Source organism: Haematobia irritans, chromosome 3, assembly GCF_050003625.1.
Source record: "Haematobia irritans isolate KBUSLIRL chromosome 3, ASM5000362v1, whole genome shotgun sequence".
Lineage (NCBI taxonomy): Eukaryota > Metazoa > Arthropoda > Insecta > Diptera > Muscidae > Haematobia > Haematobia irritans.
The window spans coordinates 135,557,840-135,585,637 of NC_134399.1; the positions used below are offsets into that span (position 1 = coordinate 135,557,840).

At 31.7% G+C, this 27,798-nt stretch overlaps 1 protein-coding gene across 1 annotated transcript in view; it reads right to left on the reverse strand.

Annotated features, from left to right (window-relative positions):
* dpr8 (defective proboscis extension response 8) overlaps window positions 1–27,798 on the reverse strand; it is a 391,208-nt gene that overhangs the window by 109,202 nt on the left and 254,208 nt on the right. The window contains exon 3 of the mRNA XM_075301029.1: window positions 7,912–8,122. Within this exon, the coding sequence (XP_075157144.1) occupies window positions 7,912–8,122 (211 nt within the window). The remainder of the gene's footprint in view (window positions 1–7,911; window positions 8,123–27,798) is intronic.

The following is a 27,798-nucleotide window of genomic DNA, read 5'->3' on the forward strand; positions in this document are numbered from 1 at the left end:
TAGACTTTGATCACAAAAATATGTTCACAGACAGACGGACGGACGGGCAGACGGACATAGTTATATCGACTCAGGGACCCACCCTGAGCATTATAGCCAAAGACACCATGTGTCTATCTCGTCTCCTTCTTGGTGTTACAAACATATGCACTAACTTATAATACCCTGTTCCACAGTGTGACGCAGGGTATACAAATGTTATAAAACGTCATTATTTTAATGAAATTTATCCTTAATATGATGTAAATTCGCAATCTTTAATACCACGATTTTTTTTCAGTGTACGCAAGCAACTTTGGAAGTGTAAATGGAAGTGTAAGTGCGCCGTGAAAACAGCAATATTGCAAAATAAGCACTGCTTTGTAATCCGTATAGCCAAGAAGTTGTTGGAAGACACAGAAAATCATGGAGAAGAACCTGAGATCAACCACTAAAGTATGTCAGTTGAATACAACGCATAGTGGTACAATTAAAACTCCAGACGATCATATGATGGTTTTTAATTGTCTTAAAACTCGCCCACTGTGACTGTGGTGGTTTGGCTACATCAAACTAAAGACCATATCTAAAACTGGATGCCATGACAAGATTTAGGCTCAAAAAAGCATGTAACTCAACTAAATGCCAAGAACTATGAACCATAAGCAAAGATATGAGATATGAGATATATGTATATAAAACAGATGAATAAGACAGAAAACGAAGTGATGAAGAAGACAAAGAACAACCATAAAAATCCCAGAAACATTATGAGTTTTGGATGGGGTAAAGGAAAAAAACAGCTGGTGGCCTCCCGCCAAATGTAAGGCAAAAACCCCCTAAACCAATGGCTTTGCGTTTTTTTTTATTTTCTTCTCTGCTCATGTTTTTTGAATGTTCTTGTCTTGTTGATACATTTCCTGTGGACCGTTAAATTTCCGAGGTTATGTCGTTTTTTTTTTTGCCATTCGTTCGTTCTGCCTCGCACAGATGGTCATCACGACTGGGACCCATAAAAACCATTCATTATTGCACCCACATCACATCAACACATGATGATGATACTCTCTCACATAAAACTTAGTGCCTTCCAACATTTCATTCATCAAAATTATTACTACGATTATTATGATGATGGACGATTTGCTTGAGGTCCACTTCTATTCGGATTTATTTACCCATGAATTCTTTACGATTTTCTGCTTTTGCTTTGGCCTTAAAGCCTATTTTGCAGTTTACGATTAAAGATAACGTAACACACGTTCATATAATGGTAATGGGAAAAAAATCGAAAAGGAAAAATAATTCTCAACATCTTTTGCTATATTTTTGTAAAAAAATAAAACGAAAAAAAAAATGTTTTATTTTTGTAATAATTTTACAACTAGAAAACACTTTGTAGTTTATACATTTTTGTGGTCTAATCATAGAATGTAAAATAAATAAATACACTGAATCATGACATATTTCAAAGATTTTGTCTTTACACTAATGATTTTAGTATTCAATCTGAGCCAAAGAATTGAAGGAATGTGTCCTTAAGACAAAATTCTCCTTTAAATTTGAGTTTTGCGTACTTGCTAAAAGGACACAAATTTTAATTCTCATTCTGTTATTTCAGGTTTTGTTTTCTTGTGCAATCCAAATGCTTTCAAAACGTGTCAACAACAACCAAATTCAGACTTGACTACAAGTAGAAATAATATTTTAATTAACAAATATCTTTAAAATAAAGTAATGGAAAACATCTCCCATTTCTGAAACCTTTTTTGCTTTGCTGTCAAGATGCAAAAAATTAACAAACTTAAAGACGATTTCATCATTTTTTAAATTTTTTTTAAATTATTAAAGCAAAGTTTACCTTGGTCAAATAAAATTTTTAAGCGAATCACTTAACTGTGAGGACAAAACGACTTCATTGAAAATTTTATCAACTTTTGGATAAGGAGAAGAATTTTATATAAGAGAAATGCGTTTTCTATGCCAAATTCGTATTCGTATTTGAAAATTCGCTTTCGTATCATTGTTCTGACGACAATTTTTTTTAGTGTAGACTGATAATCTCCACATCTACTTTGAGAACAAAAGCTTAATAATTGTATCATACTCCATAAATTATATATATTCGGGTCGAGCTCACATTCTGAGTCGATCTAGCGATTTCCATCCATATGACTGTCCATCAGGGATGGAAAATAAAATTTTTAAGAAAGTGCAAAAAAAGGTTGTTTTTTTCTTTTTGAGCGGAAAAGTACTTTTCACTAAATTTCCTAAAAAAAATCCATTTGTCAACAGCTCCTTTAGACTGAATTTTAAAGAAAAAAAATTGTGTTTGTCAACTCCTGAATTTTAAATATTTTTTTTTTTTTGTTAATTTTGTATCGTCTTACAAAGACTACCGTAGTATTGTAATCACTGTAGCCGCAGTTGTACTTCATTGGAACCTCATAAATTTTCTGTAGATAAATAAAACTGCATTTTTGACAAAATTTTCCTAAGAAATAAAATTTTGACAAATTTTTGCTATATAAATAAAATTTAGACAAAATTGTCCATAGACATAAAATGTTGACAAACTTGTCTATAGACATTAAATTTTGACGAAATTTTCTATGGAAATAAAATTTTTGACAAAATTGTCTGTGGAAATAAAATTTTGACAAAATATTCTATAGAAATAATATGTTCTACCGGAATAAAATGTTGACAAAATTTTCTACCAATATAAATTTTTACAAAGTTTTCTAAAGAAATACAATTTTGACAAAATTTTCTATAGAAATAAAATTTTGACAAAATTGTCTATAGAAATAATATGTTCTACCGAAATAAAATGTTGACAAAATTTTCTACCAATATAAATTTTTACAAAATTTTGTAAAGAAATACAATTTTGAAAAAATTTTTACAAAATTTTCTAAAGAAATGCAATTTTGACAAAATTTTCTATAGAAATAAAATTTTGACAAAATTTTCTATAGAAATAAAATTTTGACAAATTTTGCTATAGAAATAAAATTTTGACAAAATTTTCTATAGAAGCAAAATTTTGATCAAATTTTCTATAGAAATAAATTTTTGATAAACTTTTCTAAAAGTGAACAAAATTTTCTACAGAAATAAAATTTTGACAAAATGTTCTATCAATATAAATTTTTACAAAATTTTCTAAAATCGCCCGATTTTGACTCATATGGCCTCAAAAGCCAGAGGTTTACCCTGATTTGCTTCAAATTTTGCACAACGAGTACGTTTAATAGTATCGTTAAGCGTGCCAAATTTGGTTGAAATCGGTTCACATTTAGATATAGCTCCCATATATATCTTTCGCCCGATTTACACCCATATGACCACGGAGGCCAAAATTATTCTCCCATTCACGTTTTTTGCTGAGATAGCAGGATTATTATTCTAACTATGCATGCCAAATTTGGTCAAAATCGGTTCATATTAAGATATAGCTCGGGGGAAGTGGTGGATGATGCAAAGAGCAGAAAGTGCGAGTATCTGGATATTTTCATTAATATTTTAGGGATATGATTCTGAGGGGAAAATTGTAGGGTTGTCCTGTTTGGCATAAACAGCTCCCATACATATGTACGCCAGAGTAGGGGAAATATGGTAGAATGTTTAATATTTTAGACCCATTGTCAATGGTAGTTTCCTCCAATTGACTCAGTAGTTTCCACAGAGAATACATTTAATATGATATTTAAGTGTGCCATCTTGATCTAATATGGCCAAGATATTCACATTTTACACAAAGTTCTGTGATGATTTCCCCATATCGTAGTCATATTCTACACACTGTAATGCCAAACTTTCCACAGAATGGTCGAATTTTAAATAAAGCTCCGACTTGTGGAAATATCGCCTGAATAGGCCAAATAATATATCACAACCCACATATCTTTATATTTAACCAATATCCTTGTAAAATCCCCATTTCTGATAAGCACAAATTGTAAATATTACTCAAATTGTCCTACATCTCGAATACATAACATATGTATCGCACGATAAATCATAAATGCTCTTTTGTACAATTGCATCAAAATTGTTCTAACTTTATATTTCCCATATTTATACCCTGCGCCACACTGTGGAACAGGGTATTATAAGTTAGTGCATATGTTTGTAACACCCAGAAGGAGACGATATAGACACATGGTGTCTTTGGCAATAATGCTCAGGGTGGGTCCCTGAGTCGATATAACCATGTCCGTCTGTCTGTCCCTCCGTCCGTCCGTCTGTCTGTGAACACATTTTTGTGATCAAAGTCAAGGTCGCAATTTAAGTCCAATCGCCTTCAAATTTGGCACATGTTCCTAATTTGGGTCAGAATAGAACTTTATTGATTTTGGAAGAAATCGGTTCAGATTTAGATATAGCTCCCATATATATCTTTCGCCCGATATGCACTAATATGGACCCAGCAGCCAGAGTTGTATACCGATTTGCTTTAAATATTGTACAAACATAACACTTAATCGTATAGTCAAGTGTGCAAAATTTGATTGAAATCGGTTCAGATTTAGATATAGCTCCAATATATATCTTTCGCCCGATATGGACTAATATGGTCCTAGAAGCCTGAGTTTTGGCCCAATTTGTTTGAAATTTTGCACTAGGAGTACAATTAGTAGTGCAGTTAAGTGTGCAAAATTTGATTGAAATCGGTTCAGATTTAGATATAGCTTCCATATATATTTTTCGTCCGATATGGACTTATATGGCCCCAGAAGCCAGAGTTTTCGCCCAATTTGGTTGAAATTTTGCACTATGTGTACAATTAGTAACATAGTCATGTATGCCAAATTTGATTGAAATCGGTTCAGATTTAGATATAGCTCCCATATATATGTTTTTCTGATTTCGACAAAAATGGTCAAAATACCAACATTTTCCTTGTAAAATCGCCACTGCTTAGTCGAAAAGTTGTAAAAATGATTCTAATTTTCCTAAGCTTCTAATACATATATATCGAGCGATAAATCATAAATAAACTTTTGCGAAGTTTCCTTAAAATTGCTTCAGCTTTAAATGTTTCCCATAGTTATACCCTTCACCACTACTGTGGTACAGGGTATAATAAGTTTGTGCATTTGTATGTAACGCCAAGAAATAATAGTCATAGACCCATCTTTTAGTATACCGATCGGCTTAGAATTAAATTCTGAGTCGATTTAGCGATGTCCGTCTGTATGTCTGTCTGTCTGTCTGTCTGTCTGTCCGTCTGTCTGTATATGTAATTTTGTGCACAAAGTACAGCTCGCAATTTAAGTCCGATCGTCCTCAATTTTGGCATGGGGTCTTTCTTCGGGTCAAAGACAATCGCTATTGATTTAGATCGGTTCAGATTTAGATATAGCTGCCATATATATTTATCACTGATTTGATCATAATTCACGTATTTATGAACCGATCTTCTTCAAATTTCGTACATCTGAATTGTTTGTCGGTCACGTAAAACCTGCAAAACATCAGCTGAATCGGTTCAGATTTAGATATAGCTCCCATATATACCTTTCGTCCGATTTGCACTTATATGGCCTCAAAAGCCAGAATTTTACCCTGTTTTCTTCAAATAATAGTATGGTTAACTGCGCCATATTTTTTTGAACTCGGTTCAGATTTAGATATAGCTCCCATATATATACTTCGTCCGATTTGCACAAAAGCCAGAGTTGAAGCCTGATTTGCTTCACATTTTGTATATATACGCCAGAGTTGAGTAAAATGTTTTATAATTTAGACCCATTTTCAATGAGAGTTTCCTTCAGTTGACTCGATAGTTTCCACAGAGAATATATTTAATATGCTTTTTGATCTAATAGGTTCAGATTTCGTAGTTATATTTCACACTGTAATACCACACTTTCCACAAAACGGTCGAGTTTTAAATTGACCACATATAATGCCGAGATTTAACCAATATCCTTGTAAAAGCGCCACTGAAACAACAATTTTAAATATTACTTAAATTTTCCTTTATCTCGAATACGTATTTCTCGCTCGATAAATCGTAAAAATTATTTCGTACAATTGCATTAAAATTTCTCTAGCTTTATATTTCCAATATTTTGTATTTAACATTGTGTTTCATCCCAGGGTGTTAGCCGATTTAAATTTTAATTCTAGAGATTTTATAGAAGTACAAAAAATTGTCTCCATATTGTATATAAATTATATAAATACTTCTAATAAAAGCCTTCATAATAACTCCCAAAAAATTTGAAGGAGTTGATATGGTAACACAAATTTTTGATCTACATAGTGGTGAATGGTATAATTTAGTCGGCCCCGCCCGACTTTAGACTTTTCTCACTTGTTTTTTACTAACATTGTGTTCCACCTCAGCGCATTAGCCGACTTAAATTTTGAGTCTATAGATTTTGTAAAAGTCTATCAAATTCTGTCCAAATCGAGGGACATTTAAATGTATGTATTTGGGACAAACCTTTATATATAGCACCCAACACATTTGTCGGATGTGATATATAGTCGGCCCCACCTGACTTAAGACTTTCCTTACTTGTTTTTATTAACTATGTGTACTATTTTTGAAGGTTTTTTTGCTTTGAAGTCAAAATGCAAAAAAGACAATTAATTTAAGGACAATTTCATTAATTTTGAAGAAATTTGCAGAATTATTAAAGTCAAGTTGACCTTAATCAAACTAAATTTTCTTTCATGTTAAGATATCCATTTTGAATTGTGCCCAATGGCAAGAACTTTATACCAGTGAAATGTATCTTCTACACTAATAGAAGAAGTTTCGTTTTATTAACGAAATGTGTCATTAAAAGTCAGCCAATGAAACAAATTCGTTAACACAACGAAATTTTTCGTAATTATAATGAATTTTCTGTTAATCAATGTAACATTTCATACTATTAACCAATATTTTCATTGTAAAATACATATCAATGACAATTTTTCGTTGACTGAATATTAATGAAATTTTATTTGTGTGTACGCTAAGAAAAATCTTTATTCGTATTTTAAGAACATGAAATTTTTGGCCTAACCACAAAATTTTTTCAGTGTACTTTATGCGAAATTCGAATTTAGTAAAATTGCGTTCTTCATCTCTGTACAACTTAACTCTATTTAACCTACGTTCTCTTTAGTGGAGGGTTCACTTTTTTGAGTACATAAGCCGGAAGATATTTTTTAAATATCCGCTGCATTGATTTCATACTAATTTTCCAAATGTGATGCTATTATTTTCTCAAATGAAATCCTAAGCATTTGAGAAAATAAGAGAAATCTTTGTCAGTTTCTACATAAAGTACAACTTGGTACGAAAATTGAAATGAATTTTATTCCATTCCAATGAATCGCCGGAATAATTATTAGTTGATTCCTTTATCAAGAAAAAAAACTAATAAAAGTTTTTCAGTGTAATATCATTTTTGTTTTTTTCCTATTATATCATATTCACATTTAGATAAGCTGTCACTTTTAGAGCTTATTTAAGTCTCGAATATTTACATATTTGTAAGAACTTTACCATCCTAAAATAGTGTTCCATGTTGTATTTAAAATGACAAATTATAAAATTCCGTGACATTATATTCGAGAAGATATATCATTTATCATTTGCCCATCATATATCATCATATCAAAAATATGATATTTCGTAAACATAACTTGGGAATAGGTCATGTGGACATGTATTCAAGAAACATCTCGAATGACCATAAAATAACTACCCATGGTGTGTGTCATAAACAGAAAATGTTGGAAGAAAAAACACGAAGCACATACGGAAATTTAGTATTTCTATTTAGTATTTTTTTGTAAAACCATCTTTACTTTTGATAAACCTAAAGATGACCCAAATGCAAGGATTTTGGAAATAAATTGGCTCATAACCTTACATAATATTGTGAGGAAATCTATAATGAAAATTTTTGTGCTACTTACCAACTATATTCAAATATACTGAATGACCAATTGGAGGTGTTGTTGAGATTTGACATTCGTATATGCCAGAATCTTTACGCTGGGCATAACGAATGCGCAGCGTCCAATCTTCTGCATGCGGTGAGTGCATTGCTTCAAATCTTTGATCTGAAGTGTAGGTATATCGACCCACAGTTAACAGGTGAATATCTCGATGTCGTACCCATGAGACCTGAAAAAAAAGAATTAAATTTGAAACAAAATCTGAATCATCATATGTCAAACAAATACAATTTTAAAATATTTGTAATCGGGTTTGAGATACTAAAATTCATAATAATACATATTCCACAAGTAGCATATAAGCAATTTAGTGGTCTAGATGATATGGACCATAATTTCAATAACCGTATCGCGGTAAAGAGCAATGATAGAAGAACAAAGGATTAATTCCCATTCAAATGCTTGAGGACACTTACGATAGACACTTATGGTAAAGCCTGTAAATAATCTGTCAGCAGTCTGACGAGCGGTGTCGAAATTATACCAATCTGAAGTTGGTTGCACTACATTTCAGCCACATTGTGCAGGAAACGACTAGCCCTGAAAATTTTAGACTTTTACAAACTTGTCAACATTTTTTAACTCGTCAATATTTTATTTCTATAGAAGATTTGGTTAAAATTTTGTTTCTAAAGAAAATTTGGTCAAAATTCAAATTCTATAGAAAATTTGGTCAACATTTTCTTTCTATAGAAAATTTGATCAAATTTTATTTCTATGGAAAATATCGTAACAATATTCTTTTATACTAGAAAATGTCGTCAAAATTTTATTTCTTTAGAAAACTTTGTCAAAATTTTATTTCTTTAGAAAATTTTTTCGACATTTTATTTCTATAGACAATTTTGTCAAAACTTTATTTCTACAGAACATTTTTCCAATATTTTATTTCTATAGAAAATTTTGTCAAAATTTTAATTCTATAAAAAAATTTTGTCAAAATTTTAATTGTATAAAAAATTTTGTCATAATTTTATTTCTATAGAAAATTTTGTCAAAATTAAATTTCTATATATTTTTTTTTTTAAATTTTATTTCTATATAAAATTCTGTCAACATTTTATTTTTGTAGAAAATTTTGTCGAAATAATATTTCTATAGTAAATTTTGTCAAAATTTTATTTCTTTAGAAAATTTGGTCATCATTTTATTTCTATAGAAAATTTTGTCAAAATTTTATGTCTATAGAATATTTTGTCAAAATCTTATCTCTATAGAAAATTTTGTCAAAATTTTATTTCAAGAGCAAATTTTAATCAACACTTTCCCCCCTGTTCTGGTTTACGAATTCGCAAAACGCAAAATTTTTCTCAACCTCTATTTTCTCAACCATAATGATAAATAATACGAAATTTGTATAAATAGTTCTTATTGATAAGAAATTTAATTGGAACAAATTTCATGACAAAACATGGAATGGTTCACAAGTTATTGAAAATGCAAAATTTTGCGTTTTGCGAATTCGTAAACCAGAACATGGGGGATACCCCCTCAACATTTTATTTTTTATAGAAAATTTTGTCAAAATAATATTTCTATAGTAAATTTTGTCAACATTTTATTTCTTTAGAAAATTTGGTCATCATTTTATTTCTATAGAAAATTTTGTCAAAATTTTATTTCTAGAGCAAATTTTAATCAACACTTTATTTCTACAGAATATTTTTCAAAAATTTTATTTTTATAGAAAATTTTGTCACAATTTTAATTCTATAACAAATTTTGTCATAATTTCTTCCAATAGAAAATTTTGTCAAAGTTTTATTTCTATATAAATTTCTTTCAAAATTTTATTTCTATATAAAATTTTGTCAACATTTTATTTTTATAGAAAATTTTGTCAACATTTTATTTCTATGGAAAATTTGTTACATTTTTATTTCCAAGGGAAAATTTGTCAAAATAATATTTCTATAATAAATTTTGTAAAAATTTTATTTCTATAGAAAATTTTGTGGGGTTTACCCAATAAAAATGTTAAGGAGCGTCTGTATTTTGATGCCATATTTAAAAAGGAACATTTGGGTGATTAACTTCCCTCAAAAAAATTTAAAATAAAATTTCTATAGAAAATTTTGTCACAACTTTATTTACTTAGAAAATTTTGTCAAAATTTTATTTCTAAAGCAAATTTTAATCAACACTTTATTTCCACAGAACATTTTTCTAAAATTTTATTCTTATAGAAAATTTTGTCAACATTTTAATTCTATAAAAAATTTTGTCATAATTTTAATTCTATAAAAATTTTCGTCATCATTTTATTTCCATAGAAAATTTTGTCAAAATTTTATTTCTATATAAAATTTTTTAATAATTTTATTCCTATATGAAATTTTGTCAAAATTTTATTTCTATGGAAAATATGTCACAATTTTATATCCAAAGGAAAATTTGTCAAAACATATTTTTATAGTAAATTTTGTCAAAATTTTATTTCTTTATAAAATTTGATCTTTATTTTATTTCTATAGAAAATTTTGTCAAAATTTTATTTCTATATAAAAATTTTTCAAAGTTTTATTTCTATATAAAATCTCCTCAACATTTTATTTTTTAAAAAAAATTTTGTCAAAATAATATTTCCATAATAAATTTTGTCAAAATTTTATTTCTTTAGAAAATTTGGTCATCATTTTATTTCTATAGAAAATGTTGTTAAAATTTTATTGCTAGATCAAATTTTAATCAACACTTTATTTCTACAGAACATTTTTCTAATTTTTTTTTATAGAAAATTTTGTCAAAATTGTATTTCTATATACAACTTTCTTTTTGGGAATAGAAAATTTTGTTAGAATTATCTTTCTATAAAAAATTTGGTCAAGTTTTTTTTTCTATAGAAAACTTGGCCACAATTTTATTTCTATAGACATTTTGGTAACAATTTTAGTTTTATTGAAAATATGTTTCTTTGGAAAAATTGGTTAAAAGGTTATTTCTATACAAAATTTTGTCAAAATTTTATTTCTATAGAAAATTTGGTAAAAATTTTCTTTGTATAGAAAATTTGATCAAAATTTTATTTCTATAGAAAATTTGGTCAAAATTTTCTTTCTTCAGAAAATTTGGGCACAATTTTATTTCTATAGAAAATTTCATCAAAATATTATTTCTATGGAAAATTTCTATAGAAAATTTTCTTCAAATTTAATTTCTACAGAAAATTTTGTCAAATATTAAATTTTCTATAGAAAATTTCAATTTTTTCAACATTCTATTTCTATAGAAAATTTTCCCAAAAATTATATTTCTGTAGAAAATTCGATTCAAATTTTATTTCTGTAGAAAATTTGGTCAAAATTTTATTTATAAAGAAACATGTTCAATTTTCTGACTCTTTTAGTCAGAGAGGACCATTCCTAAAAAAAAAATTATTTCTTTAGAAAATTTGGTCATCATTTTATTTTTATACCCACCACCATAGAATGGTGACGGGGGTATAATAAGTTTGTCATTCCGTTTGTAACACATCGAAATATCGATTTCCGACTATATAAAGTATATATATTCCTGATCAGGGAGAAATTCTAAGACGATATAACGATGTCCGTCTGTCCGTCCGTCTGTCTGTTGTAATCACGCTACAGTCTTCAATAATGAAGCAATCGTGCTGAAATTTTGCACAAGCTCGTCTTTTGTCTACAGGCATGTCAAGTTCGAAGGTGGACTATATCGGTCCAGGTTTTGATATAGTCCCCATATAAACCGACCTCCCGATTTGGGGTCTTGGGCTTATAGAAATCGTAGTTTTTATCCAATTTGCCTGAAATTTGAAATCTAGAGGTATTTTATGACCATAAAGAGGTGTGCCAAAAATGGTGAGTATCGGTCCATGTTTTGGTGTAGCCCCCATATAGACCGATCCCCCGATTTTACTTCTTGGGCTTATAGAAACCGCATTTTTTTTTTTCAATTTACCTGAAATGGGAAATCTAGAGGTATTGTAGGACCACAAATACGTGTGCCAAAAATTGTGAGTATCGGTCCATATTTTGGTATAGCCCCCATATAGACCGATCTCCGGATTTTACTTCTTGGGCTTATAGAAACCGGAGTTTTTATTCAATTTACCTGAAATTGGAAATCTAGAGGTATTGTAGGTCCACAAATACGTGTGCCAAAATCCATATCGGTTCACGTTTTGGTATAGTCCCCATATAAAACGACCTCCCGATTTGGGGTCTTGAGTTTATAGAAACCGTAGTTTTTATCCAATTTGTCTGAAATTGGAAATCTAGATGTATTTTAGCACCATAAAGAGGTGTGCCGAAAACGGTGAGTATCGGTCCATATTTTGGTAGAGCCCCCATATAGACTGATTTCCCGATTTTACATCTTGGATTTATAGAATCCGTAGTTTATACACAATTTGCCTGATATTGGAAATTTATAGTTATTTTTGGACCATAAAGAGGTATGCCACAAATGGTGAGTATCGGTCCATGTTTTGGTATAGTCCCCATATAGACCGATATCCCGATTTCACTTCTTGGTCTTCTAGAATCCGAAGTTTTTATCCAATTTTCCTGAAATTGGAAATCTAGAGGTTTTTTGCGGGCCATTAAGAGGTGTGCCGAAAACGGTGAGTATCGGTCCATATTTTAGTATAGCCCTCATAAGAACGATCTCCCGATTTAACTCCTTGGGTTTCTAGAAACCGTAGTTTTTATCCGATTTGCCTGAAATTGTAAATATTCTGGTATTTTAGGCTCACAAAAACGTGTATCGGATTAAGTTTTTATCGGTCCATTTGGTAATGCCTCCATATAGACCGACTTCAATTGCTTGAAACTCAATGTAAAATTTCCAGATTTTACTTCTGGGTAAAAATCTACAGATTTAAGATTTCAAATCAAGACGTTATTTTATAATTTTCTTGCACACTTACAAGAGATGTTAATGATTCCTCTAAAACCCAAACAAAAATGGTTCTTATAAATCCAGAATCTGATATAGTCCTCATAGGTGAAATCTTTAAATTTATCTTCGGGTTGTGTCCTCAAATACTCAAGCCCTCCTGAAATTTCAAAGGAAACCCTAATATTTCATTCTTGGTGGTGGGTATTTAAGATTCGGTCTGGCCGAACTTACGGCCGTATATACTTGTTATATAAAATTTGGTCAACATTCTATTTCTATAGAAAATTTGACCAAAAATTACATTTCTGTAGAAAATTTGGTTCAAATTTTATTTCTATTGAAAATTTTGTCAAAATTTTATTGCTATAGAAAATTCTGTCAAAATTTATTTGGTATAGAAAATTTGGTCAAAATAGAATAGAAAATTTTGTTAAAATTTTCTTTCTATAAAAAATTTGGTCAAGATTTTTTTTTTCTATAGAAAACTTGGTCACAATTTTATTTCTATATATATATATTTTGGTCACAATTTTATTTTTATTGAAAATATATTTCTTTGGAAAAAATGGTTAAAAGGTTATTTCTATACAAAATTTTGTCAAAATTTTATTTCTATAGAAAATTTGATCAAAATTTTCTTTCTATACGAAATTTGATCAAAATTTTATTTCTTTAGAAAATTTGGGCACAATTTTATTTCTATAGAAAATTTGATGAAAATATATAAAAAATTTTCTTTAAAGTTGATTTCTGTTGTCAAATATTTAATTTTCTATAGAAAATTTCAATTTTCAATTTTTTCAACATTTTATTTCTATAAAAAATTTTCTTAAAAATTATATTTCTTTAGAAAATTTGGTACAAATTCTGCAGAAAATTTGGTCAAAATTTTATTTATAAAGAAAATTGTTCAATTTTCTGTCTCTTTTAGTGCGAGAGGTCAATTTCTACTAAAATATTAAGAAGTCTATCAATCCACTAAACAGTAAAAATCTACTTTGGTAAAATTCTACCGACTGTGCTAAGCGCGATTGCGATCCATTTATTTGGATCAATAAAAGTAGTAGATGAAAACGAGCTTACAAACACAAAAAAAATTTTTTTTTTAATTCAATCACGAAATTAATTGATCCAATTAATTTTTAATTGAAATGTCTTCAATCACAGAAATGATAGTATCAATTAAAAAATTAATTGAAGGTCAATTAAAAAGTTAATTGATCAAATTAAAAAATTAATTGATACTATTATTTTTGTGATTGATTTTTGTTTCTGTTGAGAAAAATTCACTTTTATCTCAGAAATGTTGAAAGTTGAAAAGAAAAAAAATCTTAATAAAAGGGTTGAACAAGTTTTATTTATTTGCTGGAAGAAAAATTATTAATAATATAAGAAAAGTAATGATACTTAGATGTTTACTGTTTGACTGCCAAAAATAGAGAGACAGAATTTATTTTCTATTCAATACTTGAAACCTCATAAAAATATATTGAACATAAATATAAATGTAAAGCTTAAAGTATATCATTGCATACGTTTGTATATTCATTTTGCAGAGATGTATCAAACATGTCGAGGTTCGACGATAAAGTAAATAATGTTCGATGACAATGTTGCAACATCAATGCATTTGCATATACAAACGTGCCAATGTAAATTGTAAATATATATGTTTGATAATATATTTCTGCACACAGCTGCTTTCTGCTTTTCTGCAATACCCAACATGAACCGATGCATGCATTGCTTAAGTAATGGGTTCGATATGCGATGATATTGCTTAGGGTTTGATGCTGTGGTGATGGCAACGATGAAGTGGGGGGCAAGCATAGCAAACGTTACAAACAAGCGAAACTATGCATTGATCTCTGCTAATGAAGTGATCGATGATCATTAATGCCGATGATGATAATGAAGTTTTGCATGTGCATTAATGAAGTTTTGGTTATTTGGATGAAATTGCCTACGGTATTTTGATCGATGGTTTTGAATGTTATATGGGTTGACGAAATGCAAATATTTTCGTCAACAGTTTCAATTAAAAAATTTGTTGAATCAATTAAATTTTTAATTGAATATTTTTTAAAACTCAATTAAAATTTTAATTGGAAAAATTTTTTTGTGTGAAGAAAATAAATCGAAAAAATTAGGGAAATTTTTAATTCAAAAAACATTTTTTATTGTTTTTTTTTTTTTTTTTTCAAATGAAATCCGAAATATTGATATAGCATCACAAGAACTATAGCAGCGCATGATTATAATGGTGACTTCCACGCTGTGTGGGATCTCTGGAGGAAAATTTTTGCATAATAAGTAATGATTTGAAACGAAATTCCATGTTTGCTCGGTTATTTTGTGAGACTTACGGTGAACTTCTAAATGGAAGTGGACGTTGAGTGGATGCTCAGAAGGCCCTTACTACCGCGGTTCAGAAAAGGTAGTGTATGTACATAGAATTTCTTATTTTATTTTTATATTATATAAGTGCAATCTTGTAAATAAATAAATTTTGTAAAATCTTAAATTTCAGGTTTACTTAAGTTTTTATTTTAAATTCTCTATAAATTTAAAAAGAAACTGACTACTTTAAATCATAACTAAAGAGATGTGTGGCTAACTAAATTCATAATAACTTTCTATTTGAATACCACAACATTGAAATAGTCCTAGAATAAGAACTTATTTATTGCCTTATTAATTTTTGAACTTTGTTATCCTTTTTGTAAAACTTTTGGACAACTTCTTTAATTTCTGAATTTTTGTAAATACACACACCGTACGAAATTAAACTTAAGCATAAAACCATAAAAGTACGAACATGTTTTTTTTTCCTATCTTAAGACCATTTGGGGAAGGACTATGATAGCAAGTGAACTGCCACATGATGGCACATCCCCCACGCCAAAACGCTTAGGATTTTATAATTTCGTTCCAAACATAAGATGAAAACTTTGTGTTTTGTGCGCTTTGGAGATTTAAAAGTTCTGAACATCAGCATGCCCTTTAAGTTTAAGCTGTTGACTTTAAAATTGTTTTAAGACAATAAAAGAAATAAGTTTTTTGTTTTGCTTTCGATTCTACGCTCGCGTTGTGCATTTCCATTATTGTATGTGTGTGTGTGTGTGTGCAGGAATTCGTGTATACAAATACAGATGTCATTCGAAAAATATTTCTTTATAGGATGCCAATACTTAATGCAAGTAAAATACTTTTAATGGTTTTTGAATTGGAAATAAAACAATGAGAAATGCGAAATCATAGGATCAAAGAAAAATGTTGATGTGATGTGGTAGAAAAGGAAAAACACAAATGTGAAAAAGCCCAAATATTCCATTGAATTAGTGGTTAGCATAGAAGATGCATTTTTATTTACGAGTATATAATTTTTTTTTTATATCCTCCACCATAGGATAGGAAGTATATTAACTTTGTCATTCCGTATGTAACACATCGAAATATTGATCTACGACCCCATAAAGTATATATATTCTGGGTCGTGGTGAAATTCTGAGTCGATCTAAGAATGTCCGTCCGTCTGTTGAAATTACGCTAACATCCGAACGAAACAAGCTATCGACTTGAAACTTGGCACAAGTAGTTGTTATTGATGTAGGTCGAATGGTGTTGCAACTGGGCCATATCGGACCACTTTTGCGTATAGCCCCCATATAAACCGACGCTCAGATTTGGTTTGCGGGCCTCGTGGCAAAATTCATCCGATCCAGTTGAAATTTGGTACATGGTGTTAGTATATGGTCTCTAACAACCATGCCAGAATTGGTCCACATCGGTTCATAATTATATATAGACCCCATATAAACCGATCCCCAGATTTGACTTGCGGAGCCTCTAAGAGAAGCAAATTTCATCCGATCCGGTTGAAATTTGGTATGTGGTGTTAGTATATGGGCTCTAACAACCATGCCAGAATTTGTCCACATCGGTTGATAATTATATATAGCCCCATATAAACCGATCCCCAAATTGGGCTTGCGGAGCCTCTAAGAGAAGCAAATTTCATCCGATCCGGCTAAAATGTGGTACATTGTGTAAGTATAAGGTCTCTAACAACTATGCAAAATTAGATATAGGTCCATAGATTATCGGCCCATAATTAGATATAGCCCCCATATAAACCGATCCCCAGATGTGGCTTGCGGAGCCTCTAACAGAAGCTAATTTCATCTGATCAGGCTGAAATTTGCAAAAATTGGTCCACATGGGTCCATAATTATAAATAGCCCCCATATAAACCGATCCCAAAATTTAACCTCCGGAGCCTCGTGGAAGAGCAAAATTCATCTGATTCTGTTGAAATTTGGTACGTGGTGTTAGAATATAGTCTCTAACAACCATGCAGGAATTGATCCACATCGGTCCATAATTATATAGCCCCCCTATAAACCATTCCCCAGATTTGACCTCTGAAGCCTCTTGGAAGAGCAAAATTCATGCAGGAATTTGTCCATATCGGTCGATAATTATATATATCACCCATATAAACCGATCCCAAGATTTGACCTCCGCAGCCCCTTAGAAGAGCAAAATTCATTCGATTCGGTTTAAATTTGGTACGTGATGTTAGTATATGGTCTCTAACAACCATGCAGGAGTTTGTCCATATCAGTCCATAATTATATATAGGCCTCATATAAACCGATCCCCAGATTTGACCTCCGGTGCCTTTTGGAGAAGGAAAATTCATCCGATCTGATTGAAATTTAGTACGTGGTGTTAGTAAAGGGTGGTTAAATTGTAACCACACCTAAATGTGAACCACACCTAAACGCCAAGTGTTTTTCCGAATTTTATTTGACATTTATCTATTTCAGACTTACTCAATTTGAACCATGGAGAGATACACAATCTAACAACGTGTTAAATGGTGCCAAGAAATGGCAACAGTGGATGATCAATTTTCAGTGATGAGGCACATTTTCACACTGAAAAAACAGTGAACCCACCAGGAAAGATAACTTTCGATTAATTTTAGAAAATTTGAAACTTTTTTAGAAAATTTTAACTAAACGGTATTACAAGCGCTGGCATCACTCCGATATGGCAAAAATAAGTAAATATTTTTCGACAGATTCAAGAAAATTTATTAGACATAACTAAATTTTTTCAGTAGTTGAAGAAAATTTTGTAGTTTTAAGAGAAATCTTGGAGTTCAAAATTGCAAGAATGTCTTTAGTGATATACGAAGTTCATGATGGACACATTTTTGGTAAAATTTACAAATTTAAAGAAATAATGAACTATTTTGTAAGAAATACGAAATTAGGAAATCTTTATGCTTTATTTGTGTATAACTTTTTCCCGTTTTTTAGTTCATTTAACTAACATACGCAAAAAATTATTTGACTAAAATAAACTTTTTCCAAACATAATGATTATATGAACTAATATAAAGTTAATATGGCTTTAGTGAAATAGAGAGTTCACTTTTTTTTGAGTGCACCTGAGTGGATTCGTCAATAAACAGAATTGCCGCATTTGGGCGAATGAGAATCCAAGAGTGTTTGTCGAAAAACCAATGCACCCATAAAGAGTGACTGTATGATGCGGTTTATGGGCTGGCGGCATCATCGGGCCGTATTTTTTCCAAAATGAGGCCGGTCAGGCAGTTACTGTGAATGGTGTTCGCTATCGTGAGATGATAACGAACTTTTTATGGCAAGAATTGGAAGATATGGATGTGGACGATATGTGGTTTCAGCAGGACGGTGCCACTTGCCACACAGCTAACGAAACAATGACTCTTTTGCGCAACAAATTCAATGGCCGTGTTATCTCACGTAATGTCGATGTCAATTGTCCGCCAAGATCATGTGATTTGACACCGTTGGACTTTTTTCTTTGGGGTTATTTGAAAGAAAAGGTGTCCGTCGATAAGCCAGCAACCATTCCCCAGCAACCATTCCCCTATAAACCATTCCCCAGATTTGACCTCTGAAGCCTCTTGGAAGAGCAAAATTCATGCAGGAATTTGTCCACATCGGTCGATAATTATATATATCACCCATATAACCGATCCCAAGATTTGACCTCCGCAGCCCCTTAGAAGAGCAAAATTCATTCGATTCGGTTGAAATTTGGTACGTGATGTTAATATATGGTCTCTAACAACCATGCAGGAGTTTGTCCATATCGGTCCTTAATTATATATAGCCCCCATATAAACCGATCCCCAGATTTGGCTTGTGGAGCCTCTAAGAGAAGCATATTTCATCCGATCCGGCTGAAATTTGGTACATGGTGTCGGTATATGGTCTCTAACAACCATGCAAAAATTGGTCCACATCGGTTCATAATTATATATAACCCCCATATAAACCGATTCCCAGATTTGGCTTGCGAAGTCTCCAAGAGAAGCAAATTTCATCCAAGCCGGTTGTAATTTGGAACATGGTGTTAGTATATGATCTTTAACAACCGTGCCAGAATTGGTCCATATCGGTCCATAATTATATATAGCCCCCATATAAAACGTTCTCCAGATTTGACCTCCGGAGCCTCTTGGAGGAGCAAAATTCATCCGATCCGGTTCAAATTAGGAACGTGGTGTTAGTATATGGTCGCTAACAACCATACCAAAATTGGTCCAATCACACAAAAATTGGTCCATATCAGTTCATAATCATGGTTGCCACTAGAGCCAAAAATAATCTACCAAAATTTTATTTCTATAGAAAATTTTGTCAAAATTTTTTTCCTAGAGAAAATTTTGTTAAAATTTTATTCGGTTCATAATAAAATTTTCATCATTTTCAAAATTTTATTTCTATAGAAAATTTTGTCAAAATGTTATTTCTATAGAAAATTTTGTCAAAATTTTATTTCTATAGAAAATTTTGTTCAAATTTTATTCGGTTCATAATCATGGTTGCCACTCGCGCCACAAATAATCTACCAAGATTTTATTTCTATAGAAAATTTTTTCAAAAGTTTATTTCTATAGAAAATTTTGTTAAAATTTTATTTCTATATAAAATTTTGTGAAAATTTTATTTCTATAGAAAATTTTGTTAACATTTTATTTCTGTAGAAAATTTTGTCAAAATTTTATGTCTACTTTGTCAAACTGAATTATATACGTATTGGATCGATCTTTTTTGATTTAATATATACCACGTATGGACTTACATACAATTTAGAAGATGGTGTTAGGAGGTTTTAAGATACCTTGCCATCGGTAAGCGTTACCGCAACTTAAGTAATTCGATTGTGGATGGCAGTGTTTAGAAGAAGTTTCTACGCAATCCATGATGGAGGGTACATAAGCTTCGGCCTGGCCGAACTTACGGCCGTATATACTTGTTTTTGTCTAATATACACCACGTATGGACTAACTTACAATTTAGAAGACGATATTAAGAAGTTTTAAGATACCTTGCCATCGGTAAGTATTACCACAACCCAAGTAATTCGAATGGGGATGACAGTCTTTCGTAAAATTTTCTACGCAATCCATGGTGGAGAGAACATAAGATTCGGCCTGGCCGAACTCACAGCCGTACATACTTGTTGTGATTGATTTCTGTGCTAATTAAAAAATTTGTTGATTCAATAAAATTTTTAATTGACTATTTTTTAAAATACGATTAAGACTTAAATTGGAAAAATTTCCATGAATAAAAGTATCCTTATTTCAATTCTCCGCTTCTTTATCTCGGAATCAATACCAAATTCATTAGTGTAAAAACAAACGCTTTGGAAGCGGACATGCTTTTTGTCAGTGCGGGATATTCAAAATTGTCCGAACTTTTGGTCGTATATACTTGCTTTGTAAAAATACCTAATGATTGGGATCCTTCAGCCTTTAGGCTAGTGGACCGTCTCGCTTGCTTGAGTTTACGAATTTCTGCAATAAAACCCCATGACGCCTATCCATTCTTGTGTCTTCCTACATAATAGATATGAATTTTACAATTTGAATTGATTTTATATTTCGAGTGTCCATTGGTAGATCTCAACATTCAAACGCACTTTATATGTGGTTTTCCGATGAATGACTGTCTCTTCTATAGCATCAGTGTTTGGATTCCCACAATTTCATTGTTTGTCAAAAAGAAAAGTTCGAAACCACTGAGATAAAGAAGACGAAAAATGTTTAAATCTTCATAATGGAACGACGATACACATTCTCATGCTGTGTTCGCCATTGATGGCCAAATAAAAAATCTCTTTTTTCGTTTCGATGAAATTTCTTAATACTCCGCCAATACCAATGCCTCCTGTGATGAAAGTGATGAGAGAAAAAAATTTAAAGTTTTAGTGGTTTTATCGACAAGAGATTGGTTGGGCGTTGTGAAGGACTTAAGGTCTTTTCTACCCTCACACAAACACACACACACACTCACCCCAGGAAACCTTATGCGGAAGTACATTGAAGAAAAGAGACTAGGAAAATGGAAAACATCAATATCGTAGTATCATGAAATTAAACAATTTCTAATAATTGTCAATTTAGCTTAAACTCTTTTATAAATAGCCGTTTAACCATTTCATTTGGCTTTCATGCTTAATAACATTTCTAAAAGTTTTTTCTTCTAGTGTCGGCTAGTATTACTTTGGGGCTTTCAAAAATAAATCAATTGTGGATGGGGGTGGTGACTATAAGACAACTGAATTTAGAGCTGCTGCTACCGCTATTTTTATTGGTTTTGATACCCATTGCTGCTGTATTTGCTACCGTCTAAGTCACAAAGTAAACCAATTGTTAGTTTTAATGGAATTTATTGCGTAAATATTTATAAAGCATCGAAGAAGAAATTGTTTGTGAATTCTTAACTTGTTTCTGTGTCTTATGAGCTCTATTCGTGTTTTTTTTTGGTTTCTAACTATAGCTTCTTCTTATATGCTCTGATTCATATTGGCTTTTGCTTGATAAGTTTTTCGCCCCTTTTCATGCTTCTAAGTGTATTTTAGTTTGAAAAGCTCTATGGTTTGTTTAAGGATTAAAAACTTTCTTTAGTTCTTTGTGGAAAAGATTTTTACGTTATTTCTTATCTTGCCGCATTTGTGTGTTCTTCCTGTTCCGCCGTAGTAAAAACTAAGTTTGTTCAATTTGTGTTCAAAGTAAAATGGTCTTTGTATGAAATAATTATGAGTTGCATTGTGAAATGAAGCAAATGGTCGAGTTTTTTTTTTATTCACTTCTCTCAACAAATCCGCAAATGGGAAGTGTACAAGGAAAGTGGAAGAAGTCTAGAGAAATTACGAAGAATTAATCCTTCGGGTTTAACTTTTGGTGGTATATTAGTTTGAATTTGAACAACTAAAGCCTATCTGCAACAAAAAACTGAACATATACGTCCAGTACTATAATTTTGAACACTTTATCCTTCTAATACCATCCCAGTATATGGTCCCTAACAACCATGCAAAAATTGGTCCATAATTATATATAGCCCCCATATAAACCGATCCCCAAATTTGATCTCCGGAGCCTCTTGGAGGAGTAAAATTCATGCGATTCAGTTGAAATTTGGTTCATAATTGTATATAGACCCCATATAAGGCGACCCACATAATTATATTCTTGCTCTCTAATTACCGTGTAGTTATTTGTAGATTTTCCTTTATATATCTGTCAAGAACTGAATTATATAAGTATATAATCTGCCTTTTTTGTCTAATATACACAGAAAAAATATATTGAAATTTGCTAATGAGATCAATTAATTTTTTAATGTCCAATTAAAATTGTGGTTGATACTATAATTTTCGTGATTACCGAAGCTTATGTAGCCTCCATCATGGATTGCGTAGAAACTTCTACTAAAGACTGTCAACCACAATCGAATTACTTGGGTTGCGGTAACACTGGCCGATGGTAAGGTATGTTAAACCATCCTAACACCGTCTTCTAAATTGGAAGTTAGTTCATACGTGGTATATATTAAACTAAAACAAAAATGGCCGATTAAATACGTATATAATTCAGTTTGAAAAAATTTTCTATAGAAATAAAATTTTGACAAAATTTTCTATAGAAATAAAATTTTGACAAAATTTTCTATAGAAATAAAATATTGACAAGATTTTCTATAGAAATAAAATTTTCACAAAATTTTGTATAGAAATAAAATTTGGCCAAATTTTCTATAGAAATAAAATTTGGACAAAATTTTCTATAGAAATACAATTTTGACAACATTTTCTATAGAAGTTAAATTTGGAAAAAAAATTTTCTATAGAAATAAAATTTGGAAAAAATTTTGTATAGAAATAAAATTTAGACAAAATTTTCTATAGAAATAAAATTTAGAAAAAATTTTCTATAGAAATACAATTTTGACAAAATTTTCTATAGAAATAAAATTTTGACAAAATTTTCTATAGAAATAACATTTTGACAATTTTTCTATAAAAATAAAATTTTGGTAGATTATTTTTGTCTCGAGTGGCAACCATGATTATCAACCGATATGGACCAATTCTTGCATGGTTGTTAGAGACCATATACTAACACCACGTACCAAATTTCAACCGGATCGGATGAATTTTGCTCCTCTAAGAGGCTTCGGAGGCCAAATCTGGGTATCGGCTTATATGGGGGCTATATATAATTATGGACCGATATGGACCTATTCTTGCATGGTTGTTAGAGATTATGTACTAACACCACGTACCAAATTTCAACCGCATCGGATGAATTTTGCTCCTCTAAGAGGCTCCGGAGGTCAAAACTGGGTATCGCCTTATATGGGGCTATATATAATTATGGACCGATATGGACCACTTTTGGCATGGTTGTTAGAGACAATATACTAACACCACGTACCGAATTTTAAGCGGATCGGATGACTTTTGCTCCTCTAAGAGGCTCCGGAGTTCAAATCTGGGGATCGGTTTATATGGGGGCTATATATAATTATGGACCGATTTGGACCAATTTTTGCATGGTCACTAGAGAACATATACCAACACCATGTACCAAATTTCAGCCGGATCGGAGGAAATTTGGTTCTCTTAGAGGCTCCGCAAGCCAAATCGGGGGATCGGTTTATAGGGGGGCTATATGTAATTATGGACCGATATGGACCAATTTTTGCATGGTTGTTAGAGACCATATACTAACACCATGAACCAAATTTCAGCCAGATCGGATGAAATTTGCTTCTCTTACAGGCTGCGCAAGCCAAATCGGGGGATCGGTTTATATGGGGGCTATATGTAATTATGGACCGATATGGACCAATTTTTGCATGGTTGTTAGAGACCATATACTAACACCATGTACCAAATTTCAGCCGGATCGGATGAAATTTGCTTCTCTTAGAGCAATCGCAAGCCAAATTTGGGGGTCCGTTTGCAATACCATCCTACCTACATCAATAGCAACTACTTGTGCCAAGTTTCAAGTCGATAGCTTGTTTCGTTCGGAAGTTAGCGTGATTTCAACAGACGGACGGACGGACATGCTCAGATCGACTCAGAATTTCACCACGACCCAGAATATATATACTTTATGGGGTCATAGATCAATATTTCGATGTGTTACAAACGGAATGACAAAGTTAATATACCCCCCATCCTATGGTGGAGGGTATAATAAGATTAAGGGACTTGTAGTTATATGAAAAGATGATGTACAGTGGGTGAAAAAAACGATTCAATTTGTTAGAGGAAAATTCCCAAATGTTTTCTCCATAAGGAGTTAGCAGAAAGAGCCCAAAATTGAGTTATCTCTCCCAGCCAGATCTATACTAAAGGCTGTGGAAAGATTCATTCGCCCAAATCGAAACATGTACAGTCCAGGCGTGTATAGATTTGTATCTGGCGTTTTCTTTTCAATGATTCTATTAATCATGTTCCATAACCCTTTCACTACTGATGTCCACTTAGAAGGACATTCGAAAACGACACCAAATTCTATTTTCCCACTTAGTTTCGATTTATTTCTCGATGTTGTTTTAAAGTAGAGGCTTTAATTTAAATAAACTATAAATATTTTCCATATTGGAGAGAACTAAAATACATTTTTATAGACTTCTTTAACGATAAACGAAAAATATGAAAATTTGAGACAATTTTTCTACTGTATGTTTCTAGTAAATTGACATTTATACAAAAACTTTTTCGGTTTTTTTTTGTGTTTTTTCTCACACTTTGAAATATATTATAGGCTAAATAACGCTTCTTTTCGTAGGGCCATTTGGTCACAATTCAAGAATCAAGTTTTCAGTTTTCAAAAGCTCATATAGCTCTTGAAGTAATTGAGGTAGGATCTCAAAATGACAATTTTTGTTTTAAATGCTGTTGGTACTAGTAAAAAACAGAAGAAAAATTAAGGTTTCTAACATAAGGTTTATTTCGGTAGTGAAAGGGTTAAGGGTCCATTTTCATTTGACGAATTTTTGTACCGTTCAATTTTTCAATTTTTTAACACACTTACAGCCATTTTCATGTAGCTCCGTTAGGCTTTAACTCCCAGTTAACAGAAAGTAAATTGCAAATATCTTCTCTCCGGTTAACAATAACTGAACATTTTTCGGCAGTTAAGTTCCTAACTGGCATATGGAATATATAGGCAACATGGCAGCTATGTCCATAATACGGTTTAAAAGTTCGTTAGTTAACGGAGCACTAACGGAGCTTCATGAAAATGGGGGTTAAAACATTAATCCCCATTTTTATTAAGCTCCGTTATCTAACGAACTTTTAAACCGTAGCATGGAGATATCTGTCATCGTGCCTATATTTTCCATGTGCCAGTTAAGAACTTAAGATATTTCCATTTTAGAATATATTTCCATTTTACTTTCTGTTAACAGGCAGTTAAAGCCTAACGGAGCCACATGAAAATGGCCGTAAGTCAGTTAAGAAAGTAATTGAAAATAGTTACGTTTTTAATGAAACAAAAATAATTGAGTTTTGCAATCAACATCAATAAAAATTTTATTGAAACAATTAAAAAATTAATTGAAATTTGCTAATGAGATTAATTAATTTTTTAATCAAGCATTTTTTTAATGTCCAATTAAAACTGTGATTGATACTATCATTTTCGTGATTGAAGATATTTCAATTTAAAAAAAATAATTGGATCAATTAATTTCGTGATTGAATCCGAAAAAATTGTGTCTATACCACGCATGGACTAACTGGTTTGAAATTTTGGAGTTGAGTATAAACATACATAAATAATTTTATAATATACACATAAATTTATTTAGGCTTGCACAGTTTTTTACTAGCATTTAATACCATTTTAAATTCATTTAAAACTTATCGTTTTGTACTTAATTTCATTTTTACCTTTAAGGCCGGTATTAAGTTGGCATTATCGCCCTAAAATTACCCTGTTTTAACTTTTACTTTTTTTAATAATTCCATTTAAAGAAAATAAACTTTTTCAATTGTTTTAGCTGGAAAACTCGATGTTAATGCCCGCTTTTATATTTGAAGGTGTCCGTCAACTCCTCTTGGACTACTTGTTAATAAAGAGGAACTAAACTTTGTTTTTTTTTTTTACATTTTACTGTTTATTTTTTCTCTATTTCCTCCTTTTTTCATTTTACCGTCCCAACTCTAAAAAGAGTATAGTGCCATTTCGTTATTTTTATGAAGACCCCTGATTTCTTTTAACGAACCAAGAAAAAAATTGTGCCCCTAATGCCAAAATGATAAACAAAACACTTGTCCATACATACATAAAATACTGCTCTCAAGGCGAAAACACATGCTGTTTTTATACCCTCCACCATAGGATGGGGGGTATATTAACTTTGTCATTCCGTTTGTAACACATCGAAATATTGATCTAAGACCCCATAAAGTATATATATTCTGGGTCGTGGAGAAATTCTGAGTCGATCTGAGCATGTATGTCCGTCCGTCCGTCTGTTGAAATCACGCTAACTTCCGAACGAAACAATCTATCGACTTGAAACTTGGCACAAGTAGTTGTTATTGATGTAGATCGGATGGTATTGCAAATGGGACATATCGGTCCACTTTTACGTATAGCCCCCATATAGACGGACCCCCAAATTTGGCTTGCAGATTCTCTAAGGGAAGCAAATTTCATCCGATCCGGTTGAAATTTGGTACATGGTGTTAGCATATAGTCTCTAGGTTAGGTTAGGTTAAGGTGGCAGCCCGATTAAGATTCAGGCTCACTTAGACTATTCAGTCCATTGTGATACCACATTGACTAAAAGTACCAATTACATATGGGCACTTCTAGTTTTAACCGCTGAACCTTCTTGATTATTTTTCTTTGTTGAACCAACCAGATTGTTCCAAAAACATTAGCAGACTGCTTAAGTTAACGGTTTCCAGATCCGCCAGTAATCTGAAGCTATATGCTCCTAAGAGTTGTTTGCGCTTTACACAAAATGCAGGACACTCACACAAGTGGTGTTTAATTGATTCTTTTTCCTCCGCATCATGGCAGCTCATACAATAGTCATTATACTTCGCGCCAATAGTTTTTGCAAAATCGCCTATCAGGCAGCGACCCGTTATAGCAGATATCAGGAGTGATATCTGACGTCTCGAGAACATTAGCATATCTAGTGTACGTTTTATGTTGAAATGGGGCCATATTTGCTTGGTGTCGTTACAACCCTTGCAATTCTCCCATCGAACATTTGCCATCATAACAGCCTTCTCACGCAGCATGAGCTTGCAGGTAGCCAGGGGCATATCCCCTGGAATATGTAAGGTAGTCCCTAGCCTTGCCAACTCATCCGCTTCGCAGTTCCCCGGTATGTTCCTATGGCCAGGTACCCATATTAGGTGAATATTGTACTGCTCAGCCATCTCATTGAGAGATTTGCGGCAGTCGATGGCCGTTTTCGAGTTGAGGAACACAGAGTCCAAGGATTTTATTGCAGGTTGACTGTCTGAGTATATATTAATGCCCTCATTCCTTGGAACATTACTTCTCAGCCAATTCGCCACCTCTCTTATTGCTAATATTTCAGCCTGAAAAACACTACAGTGATTAGGTAATCTTTTCGCTATTTT